At 36.7% G+C, this 18,168-nt stretch overlaps 1 protein-coding gene across 2 annotated transcripts in view; it reads left to right on the top strand.

Annotated features, from left to right (window-relative positions):
- The window catches only part of JMY (junction mediating and regulatory protein, p53 cofactor), a 73,931-nt gene that overhangs the window by 15,432 nt on the left and 40,331 nt on the right, over positions 1 to 18,168 (top strand). For both annotated transcript variants that reach the window (XM_033430086.2, XM_004270842.3), the window contains exon 2: positions 15,226 to 15,399. In XM_033430086.2, coding sequence (XP_033285977.1) covers positions 15,226 to 15,399 — 174 coding nt within the window. The remainder of the gene's footprint in view (positions 1 to 15,225; positions 15,400 to 18,168) is intronic.

Below are 18,168 nucleotides of genomic sequence, written 5' to 3'. Positions count from 1 at the left end.
TTAAGTGAATAGGTAGAGCAAAATAACTTTCTAAAATTGCATTAGAGATGTGTCAGATTTGGAAACAAATAATTCAGCTCTTTACTTTCAGCCCCTGTTCCTGCCTGTCCTCCTTTCCTCTGCATCCTGTAGTGAGCATCTCTATATTGTATTGGGTGCAGTTGAGCCCTTCTGAAATCATCCTTTGCAGGCATGTTGTATTCTCAGATACATCTGCGTTCTGACTCCGTTTGTGTCCATCAATGAATCTTCTCAAATTAGCAAACAGCATTTTCTCCATTTTAAATTCAGGCCTTCACTGTACATCCCAAACATCCTTAATCCTAAGCAAGCTGCCTCTCTTTCCAATTTCTTTGTACGCTTTTTTGTGTGTATTATTTATAGCACCTTTTACATTTCACAGTTCATAACCTGCAGATAGCCACAGTTCAGTTTATTTAGTCCCTGGATTTAGTCAGCTTTAGTTAGCAAAATAGAAAACTAAATACGTTACTATAACAGGTTGTGATTATATTTTACAGTTGAATTCTTTTATCTGAGTTTATAGGAAATGGTTTAGACTAAACAGTGTAATGCTTAGTAAATTGCATCTTTTGACATTTTAAAATACATTTCCTTTAAGATTATTTTCGGATCCTTAGATTAAAATAGATTGCGAGTTGAAGCTATAATTGGTTTTTAGGTAATCGAATGTTAGAAAAACATGAAACTTTATAGCAAAGAAGACAAATTAATAAATTAGCAGTGTTAGGTGAGATGCCTTGAGCTTCTCTGCAGGAGTATTAAGTTTAGTTGGTTCATAATAGCTTTGCAGAAGTACTGCTCTGTTGATCAAAGGCATTTGGGAAATAAATAAATGTTAATATTTGAATAGAATAACTGATTTTCTTTCTTGTGGTTGCATGTCTGTGTAGAGTCCTATTATGATTTAATTAACAAGCATATAGTGACTTGATGTTTTTGTGTTGGTACAAAATAGTATCTAAACTGTTTGGTGTGTTATATTTACTTTAGTGTCTCTGTAAGAAGAGCTCAAAGAAGCTTAGTATTTGAGGATTGTCTTACTGATGAATCCTGTCATTTGAGTGCTTGTAAATGGCTCGGGGAAATTTATTATTGAGGGACGTTGCTACCATGTTGGGTTTTTTCTTATTCTTTTAACAGTTTTGCTATTCCTAGGACTCGGTAGAAAATCAACGTAAATGTTCCATTTTCAAGTGGAATAAAAAATAAAGGGCTTCTGTGAATGCACATTTTCTTGCAAGGAGAGAATTATTGCCTTTATTAATACTATAAAAAGATAGTTTAGGGAATTCCCTGGAGGTCCAGTGGCTAGGACTCCGTGCTTTCACTGCTGAGGGTTCGGGTTCGATCTCTGGGGGACTAAGATCCCACAAGCTGCAAGGCGTGGCCAAAAAAAAAAAATTCATGATTCATTGTAAAGATTACCATTGTTTTGCTGCTATTATACACTCACCTCACCCCCACCCCCCCATTTTCTTGTCCTGTTCTTCCTTAATCTGGTTATTTTATTTCTGACGTGCTGCAGCCTTGGTGTTAAGCCATGGTGGAGGTGAGCACCTTTGCCACGAGTTAGAACTGATTTCTGGGACTTGAGAAGAGTGTCGTGATTAGAAATTGATTATTCACACAACTGCTATTACTTTCATAATCCTCCTTTTCAATTGTAGCTTAAAATAGATGACTTAACACATGACTTAGCTACTTATGAATAATTAGGTGAGCAAAGGAAGAGAAGTGTGTATCATTTTCATATTTCTCATACTTTAGTAAAAGTTATATGTGTAGTTTTGGATATTGTGGCAAAGGGGATAATTTAATTTTCCTTTTTTGATGTGTAAGCCAGGATACTTTTGGGGTGGGAAAGTGAAGAAGAAATAGAGTATAAGACTTTCCTTTTAAAAAAAGAGTGTATTTACTTGATAGATCATGATTGAAAAGTGGAATGTAAACCCAGCTCCTTCCCCCATCTCCTCATCTCTTCAGAGGCACCTCAGAGGCAGTCACCCATAAGTTTCTTGTGTGTCTTGCAGATTCAGTTACATGTACAAAGACATAGAGTATATATATGTCCTATTTTCCGCCTTTAAGCAACTCAAATGGTAGCATGTTATATATATCTTGGGTTTTTTTTCCTCAATAAACACTATTTCTTCCAGTTGCTAGATAATGCTCCATTGAATCGATTTGGTTTGGTATATAGGTTTTTCCTGATCTTTTGCTGTTGAAATAGCATATCTTTTCCCACAAGTGCATGTATATCTACAGGATAAAGTTCTGTAAGAGGAATTGCTGGGTCAAAGAGAAATATGCATTTTGTTGAAATTGCTTTCTGTAGAGGATGTATCAATTTACACTTTTTCAAACAAAAGGAGGAGGTTGCTGTTTGTTTCTGTATCCTTTTAAACACAAGACTGTATTTTCAAAACCTTTTGATCTTATCCATGAAAAGTTTCAGTTTGTGATTTATTTTGAGGTATGAATGAGTCTTCATTTGTTCAGGAGTAATTTCTGTGAACTCATTCATTCCATTTTTTACCTATTTGTTGTTTAGTTTGTTTTGATCTTGGAAATTGTCTATATTGCAAATATTTTTCCCATTGTTATTTGTTTCTTGATTTAGTTTTTTTGTCTGTAGCCAGATGATTTTGTTCTTTGCATTTAAATTGTTGACACTGCTGTAATTTATTTTGGTGTAAGGAATAAGGTGGGAATCCAACTTTTTTTTATTCCTGACTAAATGACAATTATCACAAACATTTCTTGAATGATTCATGCTTATTGTGCAGTAAACTTTCATATATCTGAACTCTTTACTACTTCATTGTACTTGGTGCTTATATTAAATATTTATGCTACCTGGTAGGCCATTGCCTTTCTCCACAATTACTCTTTATAAAAAAATTGTGGGGCGGGGGGAACTTCCCTGGTGGTACAGTGGTTAAGACTCCATGCTTCCAATGCAGGGGGCACGGGTTCGATCCCTGGTTGGAGAACTGAGATCCCACATGCCTAACAGCACAGCCAAAAAAAAAATTATTTTTTTGCTATTTTATTCTCTTATTTTTCCATGTAAACTTTATTTTTTTAACATCTTTATTGGAGAATAATTGCTTTACAATGGTGTGTTAGTTTCTGCTATTCACTGCTATAACAAAGTGAATCAGCTATACATATACATACATCCCCATATATCCTCCCTCTTACATCTCGCTCCCACCCTCCCTATCCCACACCTCCAGGTGGACACAAAGCACCGAGCTGATTGCCCTGTAATATGCGGCTGCTTCCCACTAGCTGTCTATTTTACATTTGGTAGTGTATATATGTCCATGCCACCCTCTCACTTTGTCCCAGCTTACCCTCTCCCCACCCGTGTCCTCATGTCCATTCTCTATGTCTGCATCTTTATTCCTGTCCTGCCCCTAGGTTCTTCAGAACCTTTTTTTTTTTAGATTCCATATATATGTGTTAGCATATGGTATTTGTTTTTCTCTTTCTGACTTACTTCACTCTGTATGACAGTCTCCAGGTCCATCCACCTTGCTACAAATGACCCAATTTCGTTTCTTTCTATGGCTGAGTAATATTCCATTGTATATATGTGCCACATCTTCTTTATCCATTCATCCAATGATGGACACTTAGGTTGCTTTCATGTCCTGGCTATTGTAAATAGAGCTGCAATGAACACTTTGGTACATGACTCTTTTTGAATTATGGTTTTCTCAGGGTATATGCCCAGTAGGGGGATTGCTAGGTTGTATGGTAGTTCTATTTATAGTTTTTTGAGGAACCTCCATGCTGTTCTCCATAGTGGCTGTATCAATTTATATTCCCAGCAACAGTGCAAGAGGGTTCCCTTTTCTCCACACACTCTCCAGCATTTATTGTTTGTAGATTTTTTGATGATGACCATTCTGACTTGGTGTGAGGCGATACCTCATTGTAGTTTTGATTTGCATTTCTCTAATGATTAATGTTGTTGAGCATCCTTTCATGTGTTTGTTAGCAATCTGTATATCTTCTTTGGAGAAATGTCTATTTAGGTCTTCTGCCCATTTGGATTGGGTTGTTTGTCTTTTTGATATTGAGCTGCATGAGTTGCTTGTATATTTTGGAGATTAATCCTTTGTCAGTTGCTTCATTTGCAAATATTTTCTCCCATTCTGAGGGTTGTCTTTTCGTCTTGTTTATGGTTAACTGTGCAAAAGCTTTGAAGTTTCATTAGGTCCCATTTGTTTATTTTTGTTTTTATTTCCATTTCTCTAGGAGGTGGGTCAAAAAGGGTCTTGCTGTGATTTATGTCATAGAGTGTTCTGCTTATGTTTTCCTCTAAGAGTTTTATAGTATCTGGCCTTACATTTAGGTCTTTAATCGATTTTGAGTTTATTTTTGTGTATGGTGTTAGAAAGTGTTCTAATTTCATTCTTTTACATGTAACTGTCCAGTTTTCCCACACCACCTATTGGAAGATGCTGTCTTTTCTCCATTATATATTCTTGCCTCCTTTATCAAAGATAAGGTGACCATATGTGTGTGAGTTTATCTCTGGGCTTTCTATCCTGTTCCACTGATCTATATTTCTGGTTTTGTTCCAGTACCATACTGTCTTGATTACTGTCACTTTGTAGTATAGTCTAAAGTCAGGGAGCCTGATTCCTCCAGCTCCATTTTTCTTTCCCAAGATTGCTTTGGCTATTCGGGGTCTATTGTGTTTCCATACAAATTGTGAATTTTTTTGTTCTAGTTCTGTGAAAAATGCCATTGGTCATTTGATAGGCACTGCATTGAATCTGTAGATTGCTTTGGGTAGTAGAGTCATTTTCACAATGTTGATTCTTCCAACCCAGGAACACGGTATATCTCTCCATCTGTTTGTATCATCTTTAATTTCTTTCATTAGTGTCTTATAGTTTTCTCCATACAGGTCTTTTGTCTCCTTAGGTAGGTTTATTCCTAGATTTTTAAAATTCTTTTTGTTGCAATGGTAAATGGGAGTGTTTCCTTAATTTCTCTTTCAGATTTTTCATCATTAGTGTATAAGAATGCAAGAGAGTTCTGTGCATTAATTTTGTATCCTGCTACTTTACCAAATGCATTGATTAGCTCTAGTAGTTTTCTGGTAGCATCTTTAGGATTCTCTACGTATGGTATCATGTCATCGCGAACAGTGACAGTTTTACTTCTTCTTTCTGATTTGGATTCCTTTTATTTCTTTTTCTTCTCTGATTGCTGTGGCTAAAACTTCCAGAACTATGTTGAATAATAGTGGTGAGAATGGGCAACCTTGTCTTGTTCCTGATGGTTTCAGTTTTTCACCACTGAGAACGATGTTGGCTCTAGGCTTGTCATATATGGCCTTTTTTATGTTGAGGTAAGTTCCCTCTATGTCTACTTTCTGGAGGGTTTTTATCATAAATGGGTGTTGAATTTTGTCAAAAGCTTTTTCTGCATCTATTGAGATGATCGTATGGTTTTTCTTCAATTTGTTAATATGGTGTATCACATTGATTGATTTGCATATATTGAAGAATCATTGCATTCCTGGAATAAACCCCACTTGATCATGATGTATGATCCTTTTAATGTGATGTTGGATTCTGTTTGCTAGTATTTTGTTGAGGATTTTTGCATCTATGTTCATCAGTGACATTAGCCTGTAGTTTTCTTTTTTTGTGACATCTTTGTCTGGTTTTGGTATCAGGGTGATGGTGGCCTTGTAGAGTGAGTTTGGGAGTGTTCTTCCCTCTGCTATACTTTGGAAGAGTTTTGAGAAGGATAGCTGTTAGCTCTTCTCTAAATGCTAGAATTCTCCTGTGAAGCCATCTGGTCCTGGGCTTTTGTTTGTTGGAAGATATTTAATGACAGTTTCAATTTCAGTGCTTGTGATTGGTCTGTTTATATTTTCTATTTCTTCCTGGTTCAGTCTCGGAAGGTTGTGCATTTCTAAGAATTTGTCCATTTCTTCCAGGTTGTCCTTTTTATTGGCACAGAGTTACTTGTAGTAATCTCTCATGATCCTTTGTATTTCTGCAGTGTCAGTTGTTATTTCTTCTTTTTCATTTCTATTGATTTGAGTCTTCTCCCTTTTTGTCTTGATGAGTCTGGCTAATGGTTTATCAATTTTGTTTATCTTCTCAAAGAACCAGCTTTTAGTTTTATTGATCTTTGCTATCGTTTCCTTCATTTCTTTTTCATTTATTTCTGATCTCATCTTTATGATTTCTTTCCTTCTGCTAACTTTGGGGGTTTTTTTTTGGTTCTTCTTTCTCTAATTGCTTTAGGTGTAAGGTTAGGTTGTTTATTTGAGATGTTTCTTGTTTGTTGAAGTAGGATTGTATTGCTATAAACTTCCCTCTTAAAACTGCTTTTGCTGCGTCCCATAGGTTTTGGGTCCTCGTGTTTTCATTGTCATTTCTTTCTAGGAATTTTTTGATTTTCTCAGTGATCTCTTGGTTATTAAGTAGTGTATTGTTTAGCCTCCATGTGTTTGTATTTTTTACAGATTTTTTCCTGTAATTGATACCTAGTCTCATAGCGTTTTGGTCGGAAAAGATACTTGACACGGTTTCACGTTTCTCAAATTTACCAAGGCTTGATTTGTGACCCAAGATATGATCTATCCTCGAGAATGTTCCATGAGCAGTTGAGAGGAAAGTGTAATATGCTGTTTTTGAACAGAATGACCTATAAATATCAATTAAGTCCATCTTGTTTAATGTATCATTTAAAGCTTGTGTTGCCTTATTTATTTTCATTTTGGATGATCTGTCCATTGGTGAAAGTGGGGTGTTGAAGTCCCCTACTATTATTGTGTTACTGTCGATTTCCCCTTTTATGGCTGTTAGCGTTTGTCTTATGTATCGAGGTGCTCGTATGTTGGGTGCATAAATATTTACAATTCTTATATTTCTTGGATTGATCCTTTGATCGTTATGTAGTGTCCTCCTTTGTCTCTTGTAATAGTCTTTAAAGTCTATTTTGTCTGATAAGAGAATTGCTACTCCAGCTTTCTTTTGATTTTCATTTGCATGGAATATCTTTTTCCATCCCCTCACTTTCAGTCTGTATGGGTCCTTAGGTCTGAAGTGGGTCTGTTGTAGACAGCATACGTATGGGTCTTGTTTTTGTTTCCAGTCAGCCAGTCTGTGTCTTTTGGTTGGGGCATTTAAACCATTTACATTTAATTATAGGTATGCATGTTTCTATTACCATTTTCTTAATTGTTTTGGGGTTGTTATTGTAAGTCTTTTCCTTCTCTTGTGTTTCCTGCCTAGAGAAGTTCCTTTAGCATTTGTTGTGGAGCTGGGTTGGTGGTGCTGAATTCTCTTAGCTTTTGCTTATCTGTAAAGGTTTTAATTTCTCCATCGAATCTGAATGAGATCCTTGCTGGGTAGAGTAATCTTGGTTGTAGGTTTTTCCTTTCATCACTTTAAACATGTCCTGCTACTCCCTTCTGGCTTGCAGAGTTTCTGCTGAAAGATCAGCTGTTAACCTTTTGGGGATTCCCTTATGTGTTAATTATTGCTTTTCCCTTGCTGCTTTTAATATTTTTCTTTGTATTTAATTTTTGATAGTTTGATTAATATATGTCTTGGCATGTTTCTCCTTGGGTTTATCCTGTATGGGACTTTCTGCGCTTCTTGGACTTGATTATTTCCTTGCCCATATTAGGGAAGTTTTTAACTATAATCTCTTCAGATATTTTCTCAGTCCCTTTCTTCTTCTCTTCTTCTTTTTGGGACCCCAATAACTCGAATGTTGGTGCATTTAATGTTTTCCCAGAAGTCTCTGAGATTGGCCTCAATTCTTTTCATTCTTTTCTCTTTATTTTGTTCTGTGGTAGTTATTTTCACTATTTTATCTTACAGATCACTTATCGGTTCTCCTGCCTCAGTTATTCTGCTATTGATTCCTTTTAGAGAAAATTCTTAATTTCATTTATTGTGTTGTTCATCATTGTTTGCTCTTTAGTTCTTCTAGGCCCTTGTTAAACATTTCTTCTGTTTTCTCCATTCTGTTTCCAAGATTTTGGGTCATTACTGTCATTACTCTGAATTGTTTTTCAGGTAGACTGTCTATTTCCTCTTCATTTGTTTGGTCTGGTGGGTTTTTACCTTGCTCCTTCATCTGCTGCGTATTTTTCTGTTTTCTCATTTTGCTTAACTTACTCTGTTGGGGTCTGCATTTCCCAGGTTGCAGGTTTGTAGTTCCCATTGATTTTGGTGTCTGCTCCCAGAGGGTAAAAGGTTGGTTCAGTGGATTGTGTAGACTTCCTGGTGTAGGGGACTGGTGCCTGTGTTCTGGTGGATGAGGCTGGATGTTGTCTTTTTGGTGGGCAAGACCTCGTCCGGTCGTGTGTTTTGGGGTATCTGTGAACTTGTTATGATTTTAGGCAGCCTCTGTGCTAATGGGTGGTGTTGTGCTCCTGTCTTGCTAGTTGTTTGGCATAGGGTGTCCAGCACTGTAGCTTGCTGATCGTTGAGTGGAGCTGGGTCTTAGCGTTGAGATGGAGATCTCTGGGAGAGCTTTCGCCGTTTGATACTATGTGCGGCCGGGAGGTCTCTGGTGGACCATAGTCTTAAACTTGGCTCTCCCACCTCAGAGGCTCAGGCCTGCTACCCGGCCTGAGCACCAAGACCCTGTCAGCCACACGGCTCAGAAGAAAAGGGAGACAAAAAAAGAAAGAATGAAATTTAATTAACTAAATAAAGTCATTAAAATAGAAAAAATTATTTTAAAAAAAGTAATAGAAAAAAGAAAAGAAAGGAAGAGAGCAGCTAAACCAAATAACAAATCCACCGATGATAACAAGCCCTAAAAACTATACTAAAAAGAAACAATGGACAGTCAGAACCCTAGGACAAATGGGAAAAGCAAAGCTGTACAGAGAAAATCACACGAAGAAGCATACACATACACACTCACAAAAAGAAAAAAGAAAGTTTTATTTATATATATATATATATATATATATATATATAAATTAAAAAAGGAAGAGAGCAACCAAATCAGTAAACAAATCTACCAATGATAATAAGCTGTAACTACTAAACTAAGATAAACATATAACCGGAAACAAATCAGATGCAGAAAGCAAACCCCAAATCTACAGTTGCTCCCAAAGTCCACCACCTAAATTTTGGGATGATTTGTTGTCTATTCAGGTATTCCACAGGTGCAGGGTACATCAAGGTGATTGTGGAGATTTAATCCGCTGCTCCTGAGGCTGCTGGGAGAAATTTGCCTTTCTCTTCTTTGTTCACTTAGCTCCTGCGGTTCAGCTTTGGATTTGGTCCCGCCTCTGTGGGTAGGTCACCTGAGGGTGTCTTTTGGGAAGTCTGAGGTCTTCTGGCAGCATTCAGTCGGTGTTCTGTAGGAGTTGTTCCACACGTAGATGTAGTTTTGATGTGTTTGTGGGGAGGACGGTGATCTCCACGTCTTACTCCTCTGCCATCTTGAAGGCACCCCCTCCATGTGAACTTTAAAATTGGCCTTTTCTTATGCCATGAAAGTGTGAAGAGGTTGTTTTATTACCATGTGAAATTTATAGATTAGTGAGAATTGATATTTTTATTTTTACTCTTCCATTTATTTACTTTTTTTGTACCTTAACATTTTATTTACATGGCTCTTAAAAGATTTAAGTTTATTCCTAGGTATTTTTCTGTTTTGTTGCAGATGGAATCCTGGCTGGTTGTTTTGTATTTACTATGAAAGGGGCTGTTGGTTTCTGCATGTAAATTATAACACCTTACTGAATTCTATTTCTCTTGTGATTTTTCAGTTTATTCTAAATTGGGATTCTCAATTGCTAGTTTTTAAATTAATAGAATTCTATCAAAAGAACTGGAAATGTCTTCATGATCATTTCACTGTTTCTTTGTAGTAGTAAAAGGCTAAATTATAATTTTAAAAAAACAAGTAAACACATCAGAATAAAGGGAGTTATTTAATTTGATGATTTTAATGGCCATCGCTTTTATTTTTTGTTTATTCTTTTTTTTTTTTTTTTGCGGTACGCGGGCCTCTCACTGTTGTGGCCTCTCCCGTTGCGGAGCACAGGCTCCAGACGCGCAGGCTCAGCGGCCATGGCTCACGGGCCTAGCCACTCCGCGGCATGTGGGATCTTCCCAGACTAGGGCACGAACCCGTGTCCCCTGCATCGGCAGGTGGACTCTCAGCCACTGCGCCACCAGGGAAGCCCTGTTTATTCTTATTTATTTATTTATTTAATGTATTTGCCAGGGGTGGGGGGTGAGTTATTGCTTTTAAACATCCAGTTTCATTGAATGGCCCATGTATTAGAGGTAAGATCCTGGCCAGGCCTGGAGGTAAGGCCAGGCTGACTTTGTCTCTTTGTACCTGTCTTTTCTTTTTAAACAGGATTTTCTTTTTGTTTTTTGGTTTTTTTGGCCACTTTGGGTCTTTGTTGCTGCACGCGGGCTTTCTCTCTAGTTGCGGTGAGCAGAGGCTACTCTTGGTTGCAGTGCACGGGCTTCTCATTGTGGTGGCTTGTTGCGGAGCATGGGCTCTAGGTGCTCAGGCTTCAGTAGTTGCAGCACACGGGCTTCAGTAGTTGCAGCACACAGGCTTCAGTAGTTGTGGCTCACGGGCTCTAGAGCGTAGGCTCAGTAGTTGTAGCGTACGGGCTTAGTTGCTGTGCGGCATGTGGGATCTTGCTGGACCGGGGATTGAACCCGTGTCCCCTGCATTGACAGGCGGAATCTTAACCACTGCACCACCAGGGCAAGTCCCTGTACCTGTCTTCTAAAGATGAAGATCGTTCTGGGGTTGGCTTCAGTAGTAACTTTTTTTTGTTCTGGGGTTGGCTTCAGTAGTAACTTGTTTTTTTAGATTAGCTAAAAATGCTTTAATAGGGAACTGAAGAGAAATGGGAGTTTTGGCTTAATTTTAGTCTGAATAGTGGTAATTGAGCTAAATAAAATAAAATAATACTTAAATAGTAAGAGAAAGAGTGAGAGGGGAAAATGATTTTAGATCCAGGAAAAAAAAGGTTACATAATGTAATTCTACAGTTTTCAGTTTGAAAATTCAGTTTGAAAATGGACTACATAATTTGTATAATTTACAGAGACTTTTACCTCATGTTGTAGTTAATGTGGCCATATAAGGTGTTTACTGAAGCAGTGCTTCTGAAACTTTGCTGTGCATACTCATCACTCATTCTGATTCTGGGGGTCTGGAGTGGGCTCTGAGGTTCTATATTTCTAACAAGTAATCAGATGTTGCTGATCCCAGACCATGCTTCAAGTAACCAGGTACTAAATGACCATGACTTTAATATGGTTATTTAGATAAGTTTAACTTTGTAAACTAAAAATCAAACAGGTCCCATTGATCAAATGCATCATTCTTTTTTTCTACTTCATCATTGGTTTCACTGCTTATTAGAATGTGCTGCTTTTACAGTCTCAATGTGATGTCCTGCTCAGTAGTGTGTACCCTCTACCCCAGGGAGCACGGCACTCTGCCACCCCCGTCCTCCCATCCAGGATTCAATTGTGTGACGCTTTTTATTCATGTGATTTCTCCAGACTGGGTTGCTCTTCTTCACCTGTCTAGCACTTCCCATCCTTCGAGACCCAGTTCAAATCCTAGCTTTAGAACATCTTTTTCAGCTGCTTTAGCCCACTATGAACTGTGATTGTCTTCTACAGTCAGTATTTTACTTACATGTCTGTTTGTTTGTTTCCCTAGTTAGATTGTAGACTTTTTAAAGATAAGGTTTATCTTGGACATTTTGCATTCCCTTCATGACCTCATGGATATCTAAAAAACACTTTGGACACAGTGTCTCTGAATCCGTAATTTTTGCCTCTAAAAACCTGTTTCTATTCCTGTGTTCTTTGTATCAATGAATACCAAAGACCTTAGGGTAAAGAGAAAATCCAGTCTTTCATCAAGTCCTGTTAATTTTATCTCCAAAGCATTTCTTAAATCTTTGCTTTTCTCTTCCTCCAATCTAGGCTTACATGGACTGACCCAGGAGATTATGAACTGATCTATCTGCATCCACTCTGGTGCCCCTTCTCACCACTGTAGTATAACTCAGGTCTATCATGTATGTTAGTGCCTCCAGAATTGTCTTTCATTATGTTCCCTTTCTCTGTTTACTCCATTTTGTAAACCTTATTTTATGGTATCCAGGGATATGCCCTTCTGTCTTTCTAACCCAGTCTTCCCTTTACACTTTTATCCCATTTTATCCTTCAGAATAAAAGTCAAGATTCCCTTACTTGGGAAAGTATTTATTCCCTAATGCTTCCCTGGAACCAGAGAGGTTTTTGAAGGAAAAACAAAACAACAGTCCTTTTATGGCATCTCTTTGCTTTCGGCATAAAGCAAGATCCCACTTGGTCTGGCCTCTGTCTGCATCTGTAAATTATTTATGTGTTATCTGTTGTTAAAATCCCTGATGTTTGAATTGATTTCTGTCTTCTAGTGGACCTCTATTAAAAACAAACAACAAACAAAACCAACCTACCGAAAACTACTTGTTAACAAAGCAGAAAGATATTGTTTGATTAGTCTGATCACCTTAAAACAGTAGGGCTTAACAGGGATGAAAATCAGTGTTAATTGGATATTACAGATTTATTTTTAATGATTCTCGGTTTTATTTAAAAAATAAAAAGCATGGATACAGTGAAATATAAAACTATGTCTTTAAATAGGTTTGCTATCATTTAAAAGTTAATAGACTAAAAAAAAGTTAATAGACTGTTTTATCACTTTCAGGTTTATAGAAAAATTGAGTAGAAAAGCATTGTGCTTTTGTGTTATATCTAAAAAGTCATCAAACCCAAGCTTACCTAGATTTTCCCGTGTTATTTTCTAAGAGTTTTATAACTTTGCATCTTACCTTTAGGTTTGTGATCCATTTTGAGTTAATTTTTGAGTTAAGGTCTGTAGATTTTTTTCTTTCGTACGCGGATGTCCATTTGTTGAAAAGGCTGATCTCTTCATTGAATTCCCTTTGCTCTTTTGTCAAAAGATTACTTGACTGTGTGTGGGGGGGTTTACTTTTGGAATCTCTTCCATTGATCTCTTCTTTTACCAATACCACACTGTCTTGATTACTGTAGATTTATAGTAACTAGTGAAGTTGAATGGAGAGTGTCAGTCTTTAACTTTGTTCGTCAATATTGTGTTGGTTATTCTGGATCTTTTGCCTTTCCATATAAACTTGAGAATTCATTTGTTGATATCCACAAAATAACTTGCTGAGACTTTAAATGGCATTGCATTGATCCTATAGATCAAGTTTGGAAGAACTGACACCTTGACAGTACTGAGTTTTCCAATCCATATGTGGAATACTTCCATTTAATTTGGGTCTTTGAGTTCTTTCATCAGAGTTGTGTAATTTTCCTCATAGATTCTGTACATAATTAGATTTATACCTGTGTATTTCATTTTTTGAATACTTGTATGCAGAACTGTGGATTGGGAGGGAGGGTTGTCTGTAAAGTTATATGCTGATTTTTAACTAGGCAGGGGTTGGCGCCCCAACCCCATATTACAGTTGTTCAAGGGTCAACTGTAATATGTACAACACAATATGATAACCAAAGCAAGAAGCTGGGAAAGAGGATAGTAGTGGAAACTTTAGGTATGAGAAAGAATAGCAGAATTTTGTGCTTTTGAGGAGATGAGACTGTCACCAAGTAAATGGACACCAAGAATAAGTATATAAAATAGTGTCCTGGGAGTCCCTGGCGGTCCAGTGGTAAGGACTCAGTGCTTTCACTGCTGTGGGCCTGGGTTCAATCCCTGGGGACTAAGATCCCACAAGCCATGCAGCATGGCCAAAAATGAATAAATAAAAATAAAATAGTGTCTTGCCACATGGTTCATTCAAAGGTTCTTTAAATTTCAGCTTAAGCTTCCGTGGATAGCCTTTTCTCTCTAACCTGCTCTGAACTAGGGCATAGTTTTTCACCATCTCCCCACCTTTTATTCTTTCTCTTGGCACCCATTGTTTAATTGTGTTACTCTTTTTTTTTTTTTTTTTTTTTTTTTTTGCGGTACGCGGGCCTCTCAGTGCTGTGGCCTCTCCCGCTGCGGAGCACAGGCTCCGGACGCGCAGGCTCAGCGGCCATGGCTCACGGGCCCAGCCGCTCCGCGGCATGTGGGATCCTCCCGGACCGGGGCACGAACCCGTGTCCCCTGCATCGGCAGGTGGACTCTCAACCACTGCGCCACCAGGGAAGCCCTGTTCTTTACTTTTTAAAAAGTAATAATTTTCATAGCATTTATCACAGTTTGTAATTTTTTAAAACTTTATTTAGTTTGCTTATTTACTACACAGTAAACTCCATGAAGAAAGGAACCATGTTGTTTTAAAAAAATTAATTTATTTTTTATACAACAGGTTCTTATTAGTTACCTATTTTATACATACTAGCATATATATGTCAGTCCCAGTCTCCCAGTTCATCCCACCCCCACTTTCCTCCCTTGGTGTCCATACGTTTGTTCTCTGCATCTGTCTCTATTTCTGCTTTGCAAACCGAAGAAAGGAACCATGTTTTTGTATGCCCAGTGCCTAACATGTATTAAGATGCTCAGTCCTTACTTGTTGAGAAATGAATGAATATCTTTATAAACATACATATACACATGAGTATCAAAGAATGCAAAGTAAGAAAGTTATAAAAATCTATTATAGTCAGTTTTAAACTCTTCAATAGAGTTGAGGGGTGTTTTCACCTAGAGTTTGAAGGAAGTGATAGGCATGAGTTGAAGTTTTTGAAGGAATGTTCCAAATTTGGAGGAGGAAAAGAGTGGCAAGATTATTTGGGGAAATTAGTAAAATAATGTTGGCAAGAGTTGATAACTACTTTGTAGATTAGCAATGATTATATAAGTATGGAGAAAGCTACTAGATGCTGGGAAAAAAATTTTAAGAGTTAAGGGTAGGCAGATAGTATGGAATTCCAGAAAATGCAGAGAACAGGAATAATATGGTAACAGTAGTTAGAAAAGGATGTTTAGGCAGTGGTCTTGTAGTAAGACACCTAAGGCATGGAGATAAGTGATGAAAGCAGTTAGTGCTCCTCATTCTCTTTAGTTCTGCATTTCAGAGTTCCAAGGTCCTGAGATGATAGGGAATTTGCAGGTTTTATAGGTTATTACAGTTGGATTTCTTTGTAGTGAAATTTTCTTGTTCCACAGCTCTTGGATAAGCACAAGAATACAGAGAGCATGGTAGAGCTTCTGGACTTGTATCAGATGGAGGATGAAGCCTACAGCAGCCTTGCAGAAGCCACAACTGAACTCTATCAGTATTTACTACAGCCATTCCGAGACATGCGAGAACTTGCCATGCTACGAAGACAGCAGATCAAGGTATTTTTTTTTAAATCTAAATAGTAACCTGCCTGTTTCATAGTTCTCAGCGTGTCTGGCTATACATTTTAATTATTAGAGGAGCTTTTATAAATGTAAATATCTGATCCATTGTCCCCAGAGATTCTAGTCTGGTAGTTTTGTGTTACATAGAGCCTGAACACCTCATTTTAAAAGCATCTGAAAAGGCGACTTTGCTGAGTAGCCAGGGCTGAGAAAAGCCTAGAAAATTTGTAAATACATTGAGATTCTCATCTTTCCTCCTTTCCTGTGCTTTTTTCCCCCTCTCTATCTACTCCTGTCTCCCTTTTAATGTTTTGGGTATTATCTAGTCTTAGACTTATTTAGTAGGAGTTTTGAGAACATTTGTTTTGGGAAGACCTTGTTTTGAAAGTTACAAGGCATTAATTGTACAGCTTTAAAATTCATGACATTTACTTTTGTGTGTAAAATATATATTACTTTTTTTGAGGCAAGTGTTAAGGGTTTGGTTTTATAGCTGACCTCAAATCAATGTTGCTGTGTTTAATTCACATGGAAATATTGCTGAACTAGGATATTAAAAAACATTTTGTGTATTAATGCGTGAATTTGGAACATTATTTACGAAATTTATATCTGGGAAATTGCCACTTATTCTGAAAACTTTGTGCTTGGGGGCAAGAATGAGTAGTATAATATTTGAAAAATTATTACAAGGTAAAGCATGTCTGTCTTTTTCCCTTTACTAATGAGTCAAGATATGGAGCAATACAGACTGTCACATAATTGACACACTCTCCTTTATTAATACTTTCAAAAAATATTGTGTTGTTAAGTCAGTTTTATCATAAACTTGGCATTTTGGGTAAAATGGTAACTAGTAACTAAGAATTTTTAGACACTACAGTTTCCTCCAATTTAAAAAAAATGAACTATAGATATTTGTCCATTGAAAACTTGACTGGAAGGCTAGGGATGAACTGGATGATATACATGGAGGCCCCATCTACTTCTACACTAAGCTGCAGTGTTTAGCTGAGATAATCTATATACAGCTTAACACTGATTATCAGAATCTATGTGAATTTTTGCTTTCATATTATATCATGGTTTGTATTGAGTACTAATATTAGCAAATGGATTGAACCTTCTTGTCAGGCTATATTGTCCACTAGCGTCAGTTATTACTCCATTTTTTTCCCCTGGGAAGCAGAGTATAGGTGAGGAGGAACAGACAACATATTTCTTAAACTGTTAACATTTTCAAAGGTAAAAATCGTATTTTACTGCATTGCCCCTCAAATGCCCCATCAACTATGATGATGAGCTAGTAAGAGAACGTGAACAAATTTGTGCCAAAAAATTCTACAACTTAAGATGAAATGGATACACTTCTTAGAGAAATACAAATTGTCAAAACAGAGTCAAGAAAAAATAGAAAAAAATTGGTAGCTCTGTATTAACAAAGTTGAATTCATAATTTAAAACCTTCTCACAAAGAAAACTCCAGGGCCAGGTAAAGGATCATTGGAGGATTTAAAAGAGGGAACACTTCCCAACTCATTTTTGAGGCCAGCATTATACAAATCAAACGACATTATAGAAAAAAAGAAAACTACAGATAAACGTCCCTCATGAATGTAGATGCAGTAATTCTTAACATAATATTGAAAAATAGGATTCAATAATATACTGTGATTAGGGTTTATCTTAGAAAGGCAAGATTGGTTTAACATTACAAAAACTAATCAATGTAACTCACCATATTATTAATAAAGGAAAAAAATCAACATGTCTGGGTGCAGAAATGCACTTGATAAAAAGTTCATTGCCCATCCATGGTAAAATCTCAGCAACCTAGGAAGAGAAGGGAACTTCTTTGAGCTGATAAAGGGTATGTGTGGAAAGCCTGTCTAACATCATACATGATGGTGAATGACTGAATTCTTCCCCCACTAAGATTGGTAACTAGGTAAGATTGTCTGCTCCCACAACTTTTATTCAGTATTTCTCTGGAGTTTGTCGCCAGTTCAATAAAGCAAAAAAAAAAAAATAAAAGGCATATATAAATTAGAAAAAAAGTAGATTATTTGTTTGTAGATCATGTGATCACACATGTAAAAAAATTAAGAATCTAAAAAAGCTACTGGAAATCTGTAAGTTTAGTTACAAGGTCAGTATTAAAGATTCAATTGCATTTTCTATCTTCCAGAAATGAAGTTGAAATCAAAAAGTTTTAAATGCCTTTTACATTAGCATCTCTGAACATGAAATGTTTAGGGATAAATTTTATAAAATATATGAAAGGACTATATACTGAAAAATTATAAGATTTTGATGAGAAAAATTAAAGCATACCTAAATAAATGGGAGATAGACCATGTTAATAGATTGGAAGATAATCTATTAACAATAATCAATAATGTTTAGATGTCAGTTCTCAACTGATCTGTAGATTCAAATTAATATTCCAGTAGGGTGTTTTTTTTTTTTTTTTTAAACTAACCAGGCAATTATAAAATAGCTAGAGAAATCCAGACATTGTGGTGATAGTATAGGATAGACGTGTAAATGAATGGAACTAAACAGAATCCAGAAATAAACCTGTGGTTATATAGTCAATTAGTTTTCTACAAAGGTGACAAGGCAATTCAGTGGGGAGAAAGAATAGTCTTATCAACAGATGGTGCTAGAAGTGGATACCCATATAGAAATAATGAAGTCCAGGCTTCCTTATCTTATACCATACACAAAAATTAATTTGAAATACATGTTAGACCCAAACAT

This window comes from Orcinus orca, chromosome 3, assembly GCF_937001465.1.
Source record: "Orcinus orca chromosome 3, mOrcOrc1.1, whole genome shotgun sequence".
NCBI classification, from domain to species: domain Eukaryota; kingdom Metazoa; phylum Chordata; class Mammalia; order Artiodactyla; family Delphinidae; genus Orcinus; species Orcinus orca.
The sequence above is the reverse complement of the archived record's forward strand: the minus strand, read 5'-3'. Positions and strand labels throughout refer to the sequence as shown.